Source organism: Dreissena polymorpha, chromosome 13 (genome assembly GCF_020536995.1).
Source record: "Dreissena polymorpha isolate Duluth1 chromosome 13, UMN_Dpol_1.0, whole genome shotgun sequence".
NCBI lineage: Eukaryota > Metazoa > Mollusca > Bivalvia > Myida > Dreissenidae > Dreissena > Dreissena polymorpha.
Genome location: NC_068367.1, coordinates 3,456,022 through 3,476,001, shown reverse-complemented (window position 1 = coordinate 3,476,001; position 19,980 = coordinate 3,456,022). Strand labels below are relative to the sequence as shown.

General features: G+C 36.5%; 1 protein-coding gene and 1 long non-coding RNA gene across 4 annotated transcripts in view; one reads left to right on the top strand and one right to left on the bottom strand.

Annotated features, from left to right (window-relative positions):
- Positions 1 to 19,980, top strand: part of LOC127856378 (uncharacterized) — a 47,833-nt gene that overhangs the window by 20,212 nt on the left and 7,641 nt on the right. For all 3 annotated transcript variants that reach the window (XM_052392522.1, XM_052392523.1, XM_052392521.1), the window contains exons 4-16: positions 887 to 955; positions 1,312 to 1,336; positions 1,896 to 1,988; positions 2,638 to 2,763; positions 3,670 to 3,862; positions 6,143 to 6,246; positions 8,651 to 8,916; positions 9,086 to 9,305; positions 10,542 to 10,681; positions 14,361 to 14,553; positions 14,934 to 15,062; positions 16,688 to 16,827; positions 17,195 to 17,357. In XM_052392522.1, the coding sequence (XP_052248482.1) occupies positions 887 to 955; positions 1,312 to 1,336; positions 1,896 to 1,988; positions 2,638 to 2,763; positions 3,670 to 3,862; positions 6,143 to 6,246; positions 8,651 to 8,916; positions 9,086 to 9,305; positions 10,542 to 10,681; positions 14,361 to 14,553; positions 14,934 to 15,062; positions 16,688 to 16,827; positions 17,195 to 17,357 (1,861 nt within the window). The remainder of the gene's footprint in view (positions 1 to 886; positions 956 to 1,311; positions 1,337 to 1,895; positions 1,989 to 2,637; positions 2,764 to 3,669; positions 3,863 to 6,142; positions 6,247 to 8,650; positions 8,917 to 9,085; positions 9,306 to 10,541; positions 10,682 to 14,360; positions 14,554 to 14,933; positions 15,063 to 16,687; positions 16,828 to 17,194; positions 17,358 to 19,980) is intronic.
- On the bottom strand, positions 169 to 18,665 carry LOC127856383 (uncharacterized). The gene is made up of 2 exons (XR_008037992.1): positions 18,626 to 18,665; positions 169 to 677 (listed from the first exon to the last, which is right to left on the bottom strand). It is a non-coding gene; the product is annotated as an uncharacterized LOC127856383 (long non-coding RNA).

Genomic DNA, 19,980 nt, shown 5'->3' with positions numbered 1-19,980 from the left:
AGTAAGGCAACTATACTTGACAAAAACGGCCATTTTCAACTGTGAAAATTGGACTTTTTGGGCTTAAAACTGTTAAAAACCGCCATTTCACAATTCAAAATTAAAATTTGATTTAATATTTTACATAGCATGACAAGATATTGACAGAAGCTAGCCTTTTTAACCAGGTTTTTAACCAGGTTTTCCGAAGGAAAAAACTGGTTATTAGATTGGCGAATGCGGGCGGGCTGGCTGGCTGGCGGTCTGGCTGGCGGGCGGGCGGAACAAGCTTGTCCGGGCCATAACTATGTCGTTCATTGTCAGATTTTAAAATCATTTGGCACATTTGTTCACCATCATTGGACGGTGTGTCGCGCGAAATAATTACGTCGATATCTCCAAGGTCAAGGTCACACTTTGAGTTCAAAGGTCAAAAATGGCCATAAATGAGCTTGTCCTGGCCATAACTATGTCATTCATTGTGAGATTTTAAAATCATTTGGCACATTTGTTGACCATCATGGGACGGTGTGTCGCACGAAAGAATAACGTCAATATCTTCAATGTCAAGGTCGCCACGACTAAAAATAGATTTTTTTTAAAAACAAACTTACAAAGGGGGTTAATTTTGTTTGTTCATTTCAAAAGTTCAGTTTGAGTTTTCTCCCTTTATCAGATTTTTTTTTCACAATGAAAACCTGGTTTTGTGACAATTTTGTCCCTTGTCTATGGTTTTAAATAGAGTTTGCCAGTCAGAATATTGTTGATCTCAATGTAAAAGTTAAATTACCAGCTGCAGTATCAACTGTTTGGCATTTTTATTAAGTTAAAAATATGAGGTAAAATGGTCATGTTCTTCAAATCATATTCTGAAGAGTTATTCTTGACATGCTGTTATGTTTTTAAGGACTGCAATTTGGTCTGCGTGGATGAGTCAGTGTTTGAAGCCCATCTCAAGGGTGATCTTCATTTATTGGTATGTCCTCACAATTCATTCAGTTGAATCCTGGTGCAAGAAAAAAACTTCAATTGATGTTTGAAATTTCAACTTTGTACACAGTTAAAATTGTGTGTCAAATATTATAGTTTTAAGTCCAACTTATGATAATTTTTTCTAATTTTCTTTACAAGATCAATATATATTGTATATACATATTATAAACGTCAATCTGAATGAAACTTAAGAAAATTAATCTGGAAAAAAATAGTTACACTTATAAGTCAGTGTCCATACTGCACCACATGTACTTGATGGCTATCTTAAGTTTTACAAAAAAGTTCAAATGCTACTAAAGGTGTACATGATTACATTGTTGTGTTGTTTTTTTGCAGACATTACAGAAGAAAGCACAAGAATGTAAGTGAATGATACTTATCTGACTAGTACTTGCATAACTTTAGTATTTACAATTTGAACTAAATGTGTCTTGTTCTGAAAAAATTGGGCTTAATGCATGTGCGTAAAATGTCGTCCCAGATTAGCCTGTGCAGTCCGCACAGGCTAATTAGGGACAGCACCTTCCGCCTTAACTGGATTTTTGTGAAGAAGAGACTAACTTTAAACGAAAAATACCATAAAAGCGAAAAGTGTTGTCCCTGATTAGCCTGTGCGGACTGCACAGGCTAATCTGGGATGACACTTTATGCACATGCATTAAGCCCAGTTTTCTCAGAACAAGACTCAAATGTATGACGATTTCAGTGTATTTTGAAATTTTTTCTTAAACAACATCAGCCCTTCTGTTTTTGTGTTTGTTAGTACCAAGTATGTTAAACATATTTAAAGTAAATGTCCTTTAAACAACAAAAATGTTTCAAGAATATTTTGTTTGTTTAAAGTGAATACAGGTCCTGGTAACAATTAGACGTTTTTGTACTCTGTTACAGTGATCAATATTTTCACAACTCTGTTTCAGTGTTCAATATACAGGCCAAGACCAGTCGGTTTGACACAGACAAGTATGGTAACCCTCTCAAGGCTCTGGTTGCTCCAACCACCTTGATGACAGGTACATTGAGTAGAGGATATATGTTTGTTTTGAAAGATTAAAGACATTAACTAAGGTGGGGTGACAAAATTTGAACTTTTCACTAGTGGGTCAGAATAAATAAGAACGCTTTTAAGTCATTATACTGACATTTCACAATTTTGGGCCGTTTCATTTTTCATATTTATTTGGGAACCAGGAAAGAAAACCCTAAAGAATATTGGTAATTTACTTTGTTGTTTTTCATTGTTTAAAGCAGATAATTTCCAGTTTTAGATCCCTGATTTTTCTCAATACCACTTGAAAGCCTGACCAAAAGATATAAAAACCATACTACAACTCCAGTGAAATAATGGCCTTTAAATTGATTGATCAACTTAAGTTAACACTGTCTGGAATCTAGTGGCTTACATTTCTCTTATTTAACACTGAAAGCTTATAGCTATTTTGGTTATTGATTAATGTTGACTCAACTTAGCATAACATTAAAAAAAAAGACCAGAGTAATAATACATCTAGTGACCCGTTATCATAGAAACATCCCTGAATGCAGTAATGTAACAAGAAAAAATATCTGAACATGAAAATACTTGTATTGCCAGGGGATTTAATAACAAATGACTATTTGGACTTCTGAATGCGCTAACATGGATCTAAAATGCCTCTGCAGGGATCAATACAAGCGGCGTGATGGTAACATCCTCTCAAGATGTTGCCTCAGACAGGACAGCTTCTGAGCACTCCAACACTGGCCCTTCCAGGCCCCAGGGTCCACACAGCAGCAACAGAGTTCAAGGTGTGGTTTTCTTATTGCTCTAGAGAAAAACCAAATTAGAGGTACTACCCAAATTAAAAAAAAATTGCTTAGTAATAACAATTTTGAATGAAACTTTAAATATCAATGTCCATTTTATTATTCCCTTGGAAGGGTGGCATATAGCAGTTGAATTGTCCGTCCGTCTGTCAGTCAGTCTTTCTGTCCGTCTGTCTGTCCGAAAACATGGCCATAACTTTTTGCAATATGGAAGATAGCAACTTGATATTTGGCATGCATGTGTGTCTCGTGGAGCTGCACATTTTGAGTGGTGAAAGGTCAAGGTCATCCTTCAAGGTCAAAGGTAAAAAAACAAATCCAAGGGAACTAACAAGCATTGAAGGGAGATAATTTATATTTATAATTTGGCAGGTACAGATCATTTTTAAAAGAGAAGTTATATTTTTTAAAGGGATATAATAAAAAACAAAAATATTTAAATCAAAGCGGCGCAATAGGGGGCATTGTGTTTCTGACAAACACATCTCTTGTAAGTATAACTTTTTGAAGGCAAAAATCTTTGTGTAAGTGTAATTATTTCTTGTACAATACACACAACTGATAGTTACTCTTGCTTTCAACTGGCTTGATTATTATTAAGCATTGTTTTGGTTCTTACAAATAGTTTTCCTCTGAAAGCTTCTTGGTCTTTAAAAGACCTTTTAAGGACTGTGTGCAGAACCGTTGTATGTTAAGCTGTTTTTGCAAAATTCAAATTTGAAGTTTTTGTTCGACTTTATATCTGTTAATGTTGGATGAGTCAGTGCTCTTGAGTCATTACGAAACTTCGTGAGTTAATAGCTTAAAACTGTTGCATATTATATAAACATGTTAACTAAATGTAACATTTTCTCACTCAACTCTCGAATTCTTCACATGCTCGACCAGTGATCCCCCCTAAGCCCCTTGGTCCATTGGAAGCTCGCTCCATCCACTACACGTGGCTGATGCTGTACTGGCACACGCGAACCCCTGCTGAAGAGCAGCTGGTTGGGAAGTATGTGGTAGAGTACAGGAACGCAAGGGAGACAAGCTGGGCTAGGGCCGGTCAGACCAAGCGCCATGAATTCGAAGTGACAGGGTATGTATTTTTACCTCATCTGAAAACAACGTGCTTAAGGTGAGCTGTTAAGGTCTGTTTATGATAGGCATCATGCAGTGTCAAATTTTAGTCCATGACCCCTCTAAAAGCCACTTTTTATTCCCCCGAAGGATGGCATATAGTGATCACACTGTCAGTCTGTCTGTCTGTCTGTCTGTCCTTCTGTCCCACTTTTGCGTTTAGGTTTCGAAAAATGCCCATAACTTCTATGTCGCTTCACACGTAACCTTCATGTTTGGTATGCATGTGTATATGGAGAAGGCCATACGCAGACAAACTTTGACCCCTTTGACCTTGAACTTGAAGTTAGGGTCCCGTTAAGGTTTCAGGGCATATGTCTTCCGATGGAGACAGCTCTTGTTTTTTATTCAATCTTGTTGAAACTTAGTCAATACAATATCTTGTCCAAGTTTGTAAAGGAATGTTATTGCTACGTCAATAAGTAAAGTAATAGGAAAAGCATATTACTTCTCTAGAAGTCACATTTGTGACTCAATTTTTATAAAACATGTTCAAAATGTTTATCTTGACAATAGATAAATTGTCCATCTGTCCGAATACGGAAATTTGTCTGAAGGCATTCCCTTCCATTTAACAACACACAACATTCATACTTGCAGGCATAGTTCATTATGCTATGAATGTGTCCATGTGCAATTTTGAGCATTCTATGTTAAATATGACGAAAGTTTTGGCCCTTTTTTCAACTAAGACAATTTTATAACATTAGGAGTATACAAAGGAGTTTTTCTTACAATTTATTAACATTTTCCTGCTCAAAAGCTAAGACAAAATGGCTTTATGCAACCAGCATAAAACCAGAACAGCCTGTGAATATGATATAGAGGACATTTGTTCATGTCATAGTATTTATCTATGATCACGAGTGAAATAACAAACGATCTTACACTGACATGAACATATTTTCTGTTTCTTTTATGTCCCTTTTTCAAGAAAATAATTAACAGCTGTTTCACTTTCGCATGAAAAGTTACCTTTTCTCCCGTGGCGTGCCTCAATACATTTCAAAACACAAAATGACATCATTAGTGTGATGAAATGATGTCATTATACCAGCAAGATTCTCCAGTTAAACTCTTTTACAATTTAAATAAACAGTGAAAAAGCATAAAATAATATAAATAATTGTTGGATTCAGTTGAATGTCGATTTTAATTCACTTGTGATCATAGAAAATATACACTTCAACACCGTTATTTCAAAGTCGTCGGGACCGTAAAAATACTTCGGATTAACGATTATTCGAAACAAACATTTGACAGAAGACTTCTTTGACTCTGTACAAATAAAACGTTGTGGAATTCGCATGGTTCAATTACACGCTAATATTAATAATGGTTTTACTTAAAAACGTAGACTAGTCAGATAGCAATAGATTTCTATTCGTAACAAACGGAGGAATAAAACGTTCCTTTTTCTTCTTCTTTTTATTTTTCTCTAATAACAAAACATATAAAATACCATGAACAGCACACATTATAATACATGTAAATACATATGAGTACATTTTCGGAAATGAATTAACTTTTTTTAAATAAGACGCGATGTCTCTCTGAACATCGGCGTAAGCAGCACTAAACTGGACGCATGTAACATATTTCTCCAATTTGTCAAGGACATTCAACAATTCACTTCCGCCCTTGTTTTGCTCGCAGAACTGCCTAACGTCGTTGATGCGGTCACACATTGATTGGATATCATGTTCATTCTTGTGTTGTCGGCCTCGTCGTCGTCGCTGGATTCATCTTTTAAGTACTGCGTCGGCTGATCGCTGGCCGATTAAGTCGCAGACGACAAAGGTGTAATTATCCGTTTTTGACATGCAAAGTGCAGACTACAAAGGTGTGAAATTACGCTCAGTGTTTTGCAGTTTTAACTTCGGATAAAAGATTGACAATTAGGTGCGAATTATAGTGTTGGGACCGACAGAATCACTTCGAATTAACGATTTCTTCGGTTTAACAAAGTTCAGATTAACAATGAAATTTTACATTAAACAAAGAAGAACCAAAATCGGGACCCGGAAAATACTTCGAAATAACGGTGACTTCGGATTATCGGTGTTCGAAATAACGGTGTTGAAGTGTATATATAACTATTTATGATAATCAAAAAATAGAAAAAGGAGTTCAGAAAGTTTGTTAGTTTCACTGTTGTTATTTCACTGCAGAAATGTCCTATTTTATCATTAGGTATAAAAGAAAAATATGTACTACATGTTTTGACTGTCTGTTTCAGACTGCAGGCAGGCACAGACTATCTGTTCCGTGTGTACTCTGTCAATGGTGAGGAGAAGAGCGAGATGCTGGAGTCAGTGCTGATAACAACGCAGAAACGTAGAGGTAAGAGACACTGTCTATGTTTAGACCCTAGTGGGATTTGTGAGACAGTGAATTTAATATTGAAATGAATTTTATCCCACTTTTACAGTGAATTCGGTTGATTAAAGCCCTGTTGATTAAATTTCTACTATAAACCACGGCACAAAATGACGTCATGTTTTCGACAAAACGACGTCATAAATCCAGCGAAATTATCCAGGTAAACTAATTTTGTTTAAATACAAAGATTAACTGAATAACAAGGGACAAAATTGTCACAAAACCAGGTTTTCATTGTGAAAAAAAAATCTGATAAAGGGAGAAAACTCAAACTGAACTTTTGAAATGACCAAAAAAAATTAACCCCCTTTGTAAGTTTTTTTTTTTTTTTTAAATCTATTTTTAGTCGTGGCGACCTTGACATTGGAGATATTGACGTGATTCTTTCGTGGGACACACCGTCCCATGATGGTGAACAAATGTGCCAAATGATTTTAAAATCTCACAATGAATGACATAGTTATGGCCAGGACAAGCTCATTTATGGCCATTTTTGACCTTTGAACTCAAAGTGTGACCTTGACCTTGGAGATATCGACGTAATTATTTCGCGCGACACACCGTCCAATGATGGTGAACAAATGTGCCAAATGATTTTAAAATCTGACGATGAACGACATAGTTATGGCTCGGACAAGCTCATTTATGGCCATTTTTGACCTTTGAACTCAAAGTGTGACCTTGACCTTGGAGATATCGACGTAATTATTTCGCGCGACACACCGTCCAATGATGGTGAACAAATGTGCCAAATGATTTTAAAATCTGACAATGAACGACATAGTTATGGCCCGGACAAGCTTATTCCGCCAGCCCGCCAGCCAGCCAGCCCGCCAGCCAGCCAGCCCGCCCGCATTCGCCAATCTAATAACCAGTTTTTTCCTTCGGAAAACCTGGTTAAAAAGTGGGATAAGGCTCGTGCTTTTTGTTTTCTAAGCCTCGCATGATAAACCTGATCTATAATCAACACTAACCTATTATTATCTATAAGTATACTTATTTGTCTTTAAGAATTTAACGTTTTTTTGTCAATTCTTTGGAATGTGATTCATAGCTGTCATATTCGGAAAATAATCTTGATTTGTGGCGTTTTGGTGAAATATTTTCATACAATTCTAAGAAAGACAAAAATATATCCTAGACAAAATTCAGTTTTGGCTGAAAATTGAATGGTAAAACATGTCATATGTAAACATTAATTGAACATCTGAATGCATGCATAAGCCTACCCATGGAAATCAACAAAAGTTAGTCTCAACCAATATATTGGTTTCACAGTACATGAATGCAATATCATAACCATCAGTGGAAACAAATGATGGTGAAATTCCTTTCAAGTTCTGGTAAGGTAAATTAGTGTTTAAATACAAAATGTATAATGTAGTTCTGTGCAGAGTGTTTATTCCCAAATATTTGAAGACACATATCAGTTATCAGATTTGCTCAAGTTGCTTGGAAATTGGGCATAGTGATGGAGTTTTATTTTGGCTTCCACCCTCTAGAGCACAACTTAAGGAAAATATTGAACTCTATTCCTGGAAACTATATAGATAAAACATCTTTTGAAATTAAATTTGGGTAACGGTTACTTTTACAAATAGAAAAATGGTGTCCAATAAATAGCTATACAGTGCATTGCTACTTTCCTAGTAGTAAGACCTATCTTGAGATTGCATGATTGATATAGATAGGGTCATCAAGGTCTCTTGCTTCAAATGGATTTATGGTTTCCATTCAGCAACTTGTGAAAACTTATATAAGTTATACATTGAAAACCTGATTGCGAGTCGGTGTCATTTGTCATGTAAATACAAAAAGTGTTTATGCCATAAAAGGGAGGCATAAAGTTTCTGCGAGGCCAAAATGAGAGGGCGCAGCGCCCTGCCATTCCGAAGCCCTACCCTGCCTTCCGAGGCCCCGCCCTGCGCTTTTATTTCTAATTTATTTTTTTTTTTAAACATATTATGATTTATTAATCTCGTATCACATTGATATTTATTTATAACTCATTTCAAACATGTTATTTACAAGGTTTTCTTATAATGGAAATAATATATTCTAAAAATTATTAATAATATAAAAATGAATATCCAACAGGAAGCATTCCGGATACAACCTCGCGCTCTAAAGTTCCTTTTTGACAAAAACTGCTTGCTTTAAAGTTCCCTTTTGACATAATAGCCCCCCCCCCCCCCCTGCCCTTTTCAAATCCAAGCTGGAGCACTGTTTATTCATGTGTTGACTATCAAACCAACATTTATTTATGTGTCCTTTGACCTTTTGTAAGGGCATCCATTTACAATGGACACATTTCATGTTGTTGTAATGTGTTATGAGTTATAGTTTTGTTTGTTTTGTCTTTAAGATATAGACAGAAGACTCTCTGATCGTGAACATGAACGGGGTCGTAGATCACGATCACGTGAGAGAATTAGAAACCGTGAACAAGTTAGACCGAGAATCCGATCAGGAGAGTATCGCAGGTCAAGAACGCCTGAGCGTAGACGTCGTTCAAGGTCACCAAATTATAAAAGGAGGTCAAGGTCACGGGAACGAAAAAAGTCACGTGATAGCAGCAGTTCAAAATCAAAGGATACTGAGGGAGATCATAAGAAAGACAGTGACAGCAAGGTATTATATATTATTATATGTGTTCCCTTCCTTGTATAATTTTTAACCTTTATGTATTTGGTTAAGATTCTTCTTTTAAGATATTGTGCTTATTTTTGTTGTTAATAATAAAAGAATAGAATAAAAGTTGAAACATGCATGTTTAGACCCAAAACATCATCATTTACAGGGCGAAAACAAGGGGGGCCAAGATTTGACAAAAGCAGACAATGGCAGCTCATTGGAGCCCGAACATTTGAAAATTGACAAAGTTGAAAATGAAGCCCCAGAGAAAAATGAGTCAGCTGATGCAGAAACTACCAGAAAGAATGAGGAGCCAGTGGTAGACAGAAATGTTGAATGCCTCTTGTATAAGGAATTTCATACTGCCTTGGAATCTCCACTTTTAGGTTTGTTTACTTTGTTTATTTGGAAGTTTTGCTGATACCAACAATATTTCAGTCATAACTGGGTGGTCATTTTCATCACTTGCATATGTCTTGGTTTAGCTGGTTTACCAGTACTAAGTGTACATACTTATGCCAGTTGCAGTTCAAAGCCTCCATTTTTGTGTTTGCTTTATATCTTCTATACGCTTTGAAGCATTTTCATGTAAAAAAGTTGTTTTTTCAGCTCTTTTAGACAAAGTAGACACGGCTTGCGTGAGGTCAAAAGTTAGAGCTTTTACTTTTGTAACCGCTCCATACCTCTTTGCAAATAGAAGGATTTTCATTAAACTTGGTTTCAATATTTGGTCATGGAGATAGTATGCAGAGGGCATAAGTCAGTCAGGCTGTCTACGGTCAATGTCACACTTGAAGGTCAATGTCACACTTGAAGGTCAATGTCACACTTGAAGGTCAATGTCACACTTGAAGCCAATGTCACACTTGAAGGTCAATGTCACACTTAGAGGTCAATGTCACACTTGAAGGTAAATGTCACACTTGAAGGTCAATGTCACACTTGAAAGTTAATGTCACACTTGAATGTCAATGTCACACTTGAAGGTCAATGTCACACTTGAAGGTCAATGTCACACTTGAAGGTCAATGTCATACTTGAAGGTCAATGTCATACTTGAAGGTCAATGTCACACTTGAAAGTCAATGTCACACTTGAAGGTCAATGTCACACTTGAAGGTCAATGTCACACTTCAAGGTCAATTGTTAAGCTGTATCTGCTTCAGATACATTAAATTCTGTGAAGGATTTGCTTGAAATTGAAAGGTTAATATCACTGAACAAGATGATCAGAAACAATCTGACTTAAAAGTCAAGGTCATTAGATCAACGAAAATGTCTCAGCAGGTGATATAGCCTTGTGGACCGTGCTTTTGCCAAGTCAAACAATTTGTCATCAGGACAAATGTTAAACAATAACTGTTGAAAACACTTCCCAAGACCCTAAAGTGCTGTACCTTTGGAAATTACGGCTTACTTTGGCTTGTTTGTACTTTTTCACAAAGAACTCCAAATAAATTTTATTTTGCCTAGTGGATCAATTTGTAGCCATCAATTTGAAACCACTTAAGTTTTCATTGAAAAATTGATTGAAAACTTCACTTTAGTTCAACTTTTGCTAAGATTTTCTTAAGAAGCTTTGTGAATACTGGCTTTGTGACTTATTCCTTATTGTTTTGCAGGTCTTGAGGACATCTATGAATTCCATGACTTCAATGAGAAGATTCCTCAGCACTACATCTGCAAGCTGTGTAACAACAAGGGCAGTCACAAAGTTATACTGCGACACATCATGGGAACACCACACAAGCTGGCTTTCTTTGTAAGTAAACTTGTTCTTTTTGCTACATCTGCAAGATGCGTAATAACAAGGGAAGTCACAAAGTAATACTGTGGAATATCATGCAAACTCCACACAAGATGGCATTTTATGTAAAAACTGTATTTTTTTAATCAAGATTTTCAAGGAAGTTTGATAGCCTTGCTATTAGATTTGGGACTGGTATGCAGGCATTGTCAGATAGGGTTTTTAGTTTGCATAGGCCATTATTGATGAAACTATTCATTAAGTATGCATGCATGAAGAACTACCTTTGAATTGTATTTGGGCCGACTAGTTGGCTAAAGGTTAAGGTCACTGCTACTTGATTTAAAATAAAGCATGTTTAAGTTAAGTACATGTAACTCAAGTTTGAATTGAGATATTGCACTAACATTGTGTGTATAGTTAGCATACCAAACTTTGAAATTGATTTGGGGGCCAGAGAGGCCAAGGTTATGGTCACTGTTTCTAAAAATAAAAATATTGTTTTTTACTGGATAATTGGAGTTTTTATTGGGTTACTGTGATGAAATGTTTATGAAATATAGCTTACATGCAGACCTTACTGGGGACGGCATTTTTTCGAGTCAGATCAAAGTTTAAGTCACTTTTACTAAAAACAAAACAAAATTATTTTTTAGCTCACCTGATTGCTCAGGTGAGCTTTTGTGACTGGTCGTTGTCCGTCGTATGTCTGTCCATCCGTTAACATTTGCTCGTAAACACTCTAGAGGCCACATTTCTTGTCCCATCTTCATGAAACTTGGTCAGAAGCTTTGTCTCAATGAAATCTCAGCCGAGTTCGAAACTGGGTTGTGCCGGGTCAAAAACTAGGTCACTAGGTCAAAAAAAAAGAAAAACCTTGTAAACACTGTAGAAGTCACATTTTATGCCTAATCTTCATGTAACTTTGTCAAAATGTTTGTCTAAATGATATCTTGGATGAGTTTAAAAGTGGTTCAGATGCGTTGAAAAACATGGCCGCCAGTGGGCGGGGCAGTTTTCCTTGTTTGGCTATAGAGAAACCTTGTAAAAACTCTAGAAGTCACAATTTTTGCCCAATCATCATGAAAGTTGGTCAGAACATTGGTTCAATTAATGTTTCGAAAGAGTTCGAAAATGGTCGAGATCGGTGAAAAAACATGGCCGCCAGTGGACGGGGCATTTTTCTCTATATGCATATAGTGGCAGTTTTTCCTATTTGGCAATAGAGAAACTTTGTAAACACTCTAGAAGTCACAATTTTTGTCCAATCATCATAAAAGTTGGTCAAAACATTGGTTTTATTGATATCTCGAACGAGTTTGAAAATGGTCGGGATTGGTGAGAAAACATGGACAGTGGGCGGGGCATTTTTCTCTATATGTATATTGTAAAAACATGTGAACACAGTAGAAGTCACATTTTTGGCCAAATTTTCATGAAATTTGCTCAGAACATTTGTTTCCTTGATACGAGAGTTGAGTTAAAAAAAGGTTCCGGTCAGTTGAATAACATGGCTGCTGGGAGGGAGACAGTTTTATCATTATGCCCCCCCCTCCCTTTCGAAGATTGGGGGTAAATTTTTTTGCTCATGTCGGTCCGTCCGTCCACCAGATGGTTTCCGGATGATAACTCAAGAGGGCTTATGCCAAGGATCATGAAACATCATAGGTACATTGATCATGACTCGCAAATGACCCCTATTGATTTTCACTTCACAAGGTCAAAGGTCAAGATGACCCGAAATAGTAAAATGGTTTCCGGATGATAACTCAAGAACACTTATGCCTAGGATCATGAAACTTCATAGATACATTGATCATGACTCGCAGATGACCCCTATTGATTTTCAGGTCAAAGGTCAAGGTCACAGTGACCCAAAGCAGTAAAATGGTTTCCGGATGATAACTCAAGAAAGTTTATGCCTAGGATCATGAAAACTCATAGATGCGTTGATCATGACTCGCAGATAAGCCCTACTGATTTTCAGATCACTAGGTCAAAGGTCAAGGTCACGATGACCCAAAATAGTAAAATGGTTTCCGGATGATAACTGAAGAATGCTTAGGCCTAGGATCATGAAACTTCATTGGTGCATTGATCATAACTCATAGATGACCCCTCTCGATTTTCAGGTAACTAGGTCAAAGGTCAAGGTCACGATGACCCAAAATAGTAAAATGGTTTCCGGATGATAACTGGAGAACGATAAGGCCTAGGATCATGAAACCTCATAGGTAAATTGATCATGACTCGTAGATGACCCCTATTGATTTTCAGATCACTAGGTCAAAGGTCAAGGTCACGGTGACCCGAAATAGTAAAATGGTTTCCAGATGATATCTCAAGAACGCTTATGCCTAGGATCATGAAACTTCATAGGTACCTTGATCATGACTCGAAGATGACCCCTATTGATTTTCAGGTCACGAGGTCAAAGGTATAGGTCACGGTAACCTGAAATAGTAAAATGGTTTCTGGATGATTACTCAAGAACGCTTATGCCTAGGATCATTAAACTTCATAGGTACAATGATCATGCACCGCAGATGACCCCTATTGATTTTCAGGTCACTAGGTCAAAGGTCAAGGTCACGGTGACCTGAAATAGTAAAATGGTTTCTGGATGATAACTCAAGAACGCTTATGCCTAGGTTCATGAAACTTCATAGGTATATTGATCATGACTCGCAGATGAAATAATGATGAAACTTGACCAGGATGTTTGTCTGGACAATATCTAGGTCAAGTTTGACATTTAGTAAAGATTGAATGAACCGACTCCTCTCAGGTGAGCGAACTAGGGCCATCTTTGCCCTGGTGTTATTACTACTTCACCTGATAGGTCAACATTATGCTTGAGCCCTCGTGTTTCTCAATAGCTAGAGTTCTGATGCCGGCAATGTGCTGAAATGTTTTTGGGTACGTAACAAATGTTACAAAGAATTAAAGGGAGTTTAAGTGCAAATCCAATCAGGCACTTTGGACTTATTGCCATTGAATTACCCAAATAGGGCAATGCGATTATTTTCGCTCTCTTACTCAGCCATTTTTAATTGGAACATCACCATACTTTCTTAAGATGTAAAGTAGATTAAAAATCAGAACAGGTGTATTTTATCCCTAACTGATAAAATTTTACTTGTTTCAAATATGTTCATAAATCATGTCATTTTGAGGTCTAATATCACTATACATGTAATGTATGTATATGTAGTATGTATTTTAAAAGTTATATAATAAATCATATGATTGTAGGCAATTTAACTCTCGTTATACAACCCTTCAGAAATTCATATGGTGTAATATATATATATATAAAGCGAGATAATGATACGATAAAGAGCAGGGACTACATTGATATTTTTTTTCACAGCTTGCTGTAGTCTGTATTATCTGTAGAATCTAACAAAAGTTAATATTTAATGTTAAGAATTAATGTTTCATATGGTAAGCTTGCAGGTTTTAATACCAGCAGAAAAACTAAACATTTATTTACAAAAGTGAATGTACAAATGTATGAAGACTAAGACAGATTTGACTTGATTGTTTAGAAAAGCAATTCACAAACTTGCACTAATATGTACACATTATAAACTTATTTAAAGTATTAGCCCATGATATAGAATGTAGTTTTACATTTAATTAGGTATAGATTAAGTTGCCAAAATCAAGTATAAATGTGACATGTTTGCAGAAAAAGCACTATCCTGATCTACACGAATCCATATCAATGATTGCAATTAAGAAGCAGCAACAAGCAAGGTTGAACTACGAGGGTCGCAAAATCGAGAGGGAAAAGGGACGTGGGGCTGTGAAAGTTTTACATATGCTTAATCCTGTTGACAACAAGGGCAAGAAGAAATACACCAAACCTGTGGCTGTACCTGGTAAAAGGATAGGAAAAACTAGACTGTCGTACAAGATTAATGCATGAATTATTATTATATATAAATAGGGCACCTTAGTGTTGTTGTGTCCTATGATTCTGTCTCATATGCTCAAAAGTTTGACCACATGATGCATCAACTAGGGGACAGATTTCTATTTCTCTTCTGGGATATACTTGGCTATAAAATATACTTTGCTGTCTGCTTTTATGGAATTTTTTGTTTCAAGGAAGTTTCTTCTAAACAATAATTTTACCTTTTGGGACTGCACAGGTTAATCTGGGACGAAATTTTACACCCATGTATTAAGCCCAGTTTTCCCAGAAGGATGCTCATATAACCCTGAATGAACGTGTTTTTAATCCCTTTGTAAATTTAAGCCCCACCCCTGGAAGGTTCAGAGGAACTTGGCATCCCACCGGTGGCTGAGCAGATTATGTACCTGTCCCAGTTTGACCAGATCTGCCAGGCATACGAGCAGACGGGCGCAGAGGACATATGTATCGTGGGTGCGTAGGATTATTAAAATTTACGTCAAAAATTAAATTATATTAATGTTATAATATGCTGTTTGATTCACAACACTGCAACCAAGGGGGAGATATTGCACATTATGTTTGAGCTTACTGAATTGCTAAACACATCCCTATTGACAGATGCATGGTTACACTATATGAATGGATAGTTGATGTAGGTTAAGTTTGATTGTAAGGTTGGACTATATCATATTTATTATAGTCCATCTCTGCAATTTAGTTTCAATAATTCACAAGTCATGAAGTATAATTCTGCAAATCTTTACTTTATCCAAAACTGGCAATCAAACACATTATTACGTCCATAATATACTGTAACCCTGCATTAAAGTGTTGATAATTCCTTGATATAGATTAACCTGTTATTTAGAGTCAACTATTTCTTGATATAGTATAACCTGCAATTGAGTGTTAACATAAGAAACATTACGTTAATAGAGGTTTTATTTTATCACGGAAACGTTGTTCAAATCTCAGGGTTGGATTATGTCAGGGAAATGTTAGACACATTTTATGGTTGGATTATGTCAAGGAAATGTTAGACACATTTTAGGGTTGGATAATGTCAAGGAAAAGTTAGACACATTTAAGGGTTGGATTATGTCAAGGAAAAGTTGGACACATTAAAGGGTTGGAATATGTCAAGGAAACGTTAGACACATTTAAGGGTTGGATTATGTCAAGGAAACATTAGACACATTTAAGGGTTGGATAATTTCAAGGAACGTTAGATACATTTAAGGGTTGGATTATGTCAAGGAAACGTTATACACATTTAAGTGTTGGATAATGTCAAGGAAACGTTAGACACATTTAAGGGTTGGATTATGTCAAGGAAATGTTAGACACATTTAAGGGTTGGATAATGTCAAGGAACGTTAGATACATTTAAGGGTTGGATTATGTCAAGGAACGTTAGATACATTTAAGGGTTGGATTATGTCAAGGAAACGTAAGACACATTTAAGGGTTGGATAATGTCAAGGAACGTTAGATACATTTAAGGGTTGGATTATGTCAAGGAAACGATATACACATTTAAGTGTTGGATAATGTCAAGGAAACGTTAGACACATTTAAGGGTTGGATAATGTCAAGGAACGTTAGATACATTTAAGGGTTGGATTATGTCAAGGAACGTTAGATACATTTAAGGGTTGGATTATGTCAAGGAAACGTTAGACACATTTAAGGGTTGGATAATGTCAAGGAACGTTAGATACATTTAAGGGTTGGATTATGTCAAGGAACGTTAGATACATTTAAGGGTTGGATTATGTCAAGGAAACGTTAGACACATTTAAGGGTTGGATAATGTCAAGGAACATTAGATACATTTAAGGGTTGGATAATTTCAAGGAACGTTAGATACATTTAAGGGTTGGATTATGTCAAGGAAACGTTAGACACATTTAAGGGTTGGATAATGTCAAGGAATGTTAGATACATTTAAGGGTTGGATTATGTCAAGGAAACGTTAGACACATTTAAGGGTTGGATTATGTCAAGGAAACGTTATACAAATTTGTTTTGTATGAAGGAAATGTTATACACATGTCAAGGTTAGATTAATAATAAAAACGTAATACAAATTTCAGGGTTGGATTTTATCAAGGAGTTGATGCATCCGTTAATGGCAGAAGAATGCAAGTACTCGTGCTCTCTGTGCAAGAGTCTGTGCGGGGCCAGCACCATCATGTACCATCTGGTAGGCAGACGGCATCGGATAGCATACCTGGTATGGTGGTTTACTTATCAGTCGATATGCCTCCCCTTGAATGCCTCATAGGGTTTATCAGAATTCTTTGTCTATAAATTTATGGTTCTAAGGGACATTACATTCCCCAGTCCTCATTCTAGATTATATGTATCTCTTTATTTTCTGGCTTATTATTTTCCCAATTTGGCTTGAAGCACTGCTCACTGGTTGCATATTTTGTTGATATTACTTTGATTAGTGATGCTGAAAAGTGACCATCTCCTGCTGATAATTAAATATGTGTGAAGAGTTAAAGAACTAAACAATTCAAAGTTTTACCATATTTAATCATAGATGGTAATTGTATTATGCTTTCAATAAAACGAGTTGTTGTGTTTTCTGTCAGAAAGCTAATCATCCTCAGGTGTGGAATGATTTAAAACACAGACGAGACCTGAAGTCAGTGCTAGTGGATAAGATACGGGTGCTGTCTAAGAAGGTTGGACGGGGCACTCTTGTCTCTAAGGTTGCACAGAATGACAGGGCTTGGAGGAGAACCAATAAGAAAAGTAGGGCACATCATTAGATTCACTGCATGGTTCATAAGCTTAACATTACATACTTAGAAGAGAGAAAGTTTACCAAATAATGCCTTTTTTTGGTAAATATACTTGGATAGCATTTGTTCTGTCAACTTTGTTCCGTTTCAATCATGGATTGTTAATAAACAACATGTTATATAAAGTTTGCTCTCCGTTAGAATGAGAGAATTGTGAAGGAGAATCAAATGTGTGCATCTGTTGGTTCTTGAGTCTAAAAACGATGTGGTAAACTCCTCCTCCTTCACAGAGCGGGTATGTTATGTCAATACCCTGACATCATCACATGCAAAACACTAATACTGTGAAACCATTTATTTTCGTCGGCACAAAATTTCGCCCTTTTCATAAAAATGACTATTTCGTCCGCTCTTAAATTCGTCCATTACTGGTTTTGAAAAAAAAACGTCCGATTTGTTTGTAATACATTTAATACGCAGTTGCGAAAAAATCGTGCTTGGGAAAGAGAGGTGACACTTGCTAGTCACTTGCAGGAGGTGGGCCTTGTTTGGCATATGCCAGTTAACAAGTCTGTAATTTTAGGTGATAGTAACTGTCCCTTATTATTAACCAGGTTTTCCGAAGGAAAAAACTGGTTATTAGATTGGCGAATGCGGGCGGGCTGGCTGGCTGGCGGGCTGGCTGGCTGGCGGGCTGGCGGAATAAGCTTGTCCGGGCCATAACTATGTCGTTCATTGTCAGATTTTAAAATCATTTGGCACATTTGTTCACCATCATTGGACGGTGTGTCGCGCGAAATAATTACGTCGATATCTCCAAGGTCAAGGTCACACTTTGAGTTCAAAGGTCAAAAATGGCCATAAATGAGCTTGTCCGAGCCATAACTATGTCGTTCATCGTCAGATTTTAAAATCATTTGGCACATTTGTTCACCATCATTGGACGGTGTGTCGCGCGAAATAATTACGTCGATATCTCCAAGGTCAAGGTCACACTTTGAGTTCAAAGGTCAAAAATGGCCATAAATGAGCTTGTCCTGGCCATAACTATGTCATTCATTGTGAGATTTTAAAATCATTTGGCACATTTGTTCACCATCATGGGACGGTGTGTCCCACGAAAGAATCACGTCAATATCTCCAATGTCAAGGTCGCCACGACTAAAAATAGATTTAAAAAAAAAAAAAAAATACAAAGGGGGTTAATTTTTTTTGGTCATTTCAAAAGTTCAGTTTGAGTTTTCTCCCTTTATCATATTTTTTTTTCACAATGAAAACCTGGTTTTGTGACAATTTTGTCCCTTGTTTCATGTCATTTACACGTTCTTTGTTATGATCAGCGGATAAGTGGGACTGAATAATCGTTAACGAGTGTTTTAAACAACGAAGCCAATTGCCAATTAGTCTTTTTCCATTACTATCACGGTCAACCAAACACAAATCAAAATGTTCTTTATTAATTTGTAACAAAGCGCAGAATATATTTCAGTCAGGTGTTGATCACACATCCTCATATTTTAATTGCGTTTAATAGTATTGTCTTTAATCCGGATTCGCAGCGTGTAGGCTGTATAATCTGCAACACCCCTGAAAATCACAATACACACAACGGGTAATAAAGTTGTTAACAATTAGCGCTAATCAACACTATTATACCTAAACGAAGTCGACGCATTCGATACAGCCTTATTGCATTCGCGTTTTACAGGAAATGTCAGTTGTCAGTACACTGTATAATGAACTCCCCTTTGTGTCAAAACCAGATTTAACTTGAGTGTGAATAGTCGACTGTTTCATGTTCTTTGTATCAATACCATCTGTGTATCCGTATTATAAGTATACCAGTCAACAAACAAGGTACGCGCTTCCGCATATGGGTATTCGGACGTTAAAAAAATTGACCTACGGTTTAGCGTTCATGCCGTCGAACGCATTAAGCAATATTACTCGTTTTTTTGCACTATTTCTTTATTTGCAAAAAATACTAGTGGCTTATAACTTACCTTGCAATCTTTTTTTCTCGCATTTTGCGAGTGTGCAAGTGTTAATTTCGAGCCCTGTGCATATGCGTGGATTACGCTAGATTTAAATGCCTCATGCCTACGGTAATTCAGTCTTATTTGTTTCTAATATGGGACATGATTGTTCGTTCGGATCTTGAATTCGTCCATCGGTCGAAGGACAAAAAAGGCGAAAATTAATGTCGGACGAATAATAATGGTTTCACAGTAATTGCAATTCGAGATATTTAGTCACCATGAGACTTTTTATCCCTAGTGACCCACGCATTTCTTGAGTTATTTGCCCATGTTATTTGCTAACATAGCAGTGGGGATGTACGAGTCAGTTTTTTTTTACTTAGGTTTTGTTCGCTTTGCCTTACTCATCAGTAAAGTACGTTGGCAAAGAAGATTTAATTGTCACTATTTTGCTATACCGTCAGTAAAAGACGTGGCTAGGGAAGATTTAATCAAAACTATTTTGCTTTATTTGTCTGTAAACAAGGTAATCAAAGAAGATTCAATCTCAACTATTTTGCCTTATGCATCAGTAAAAGGCGGTGGCAAAGAAGATTTAATCTGAACTTTTTTCCTTATCCGTCTGTAAAGGACATAGGAGAAGAAGATTTAATA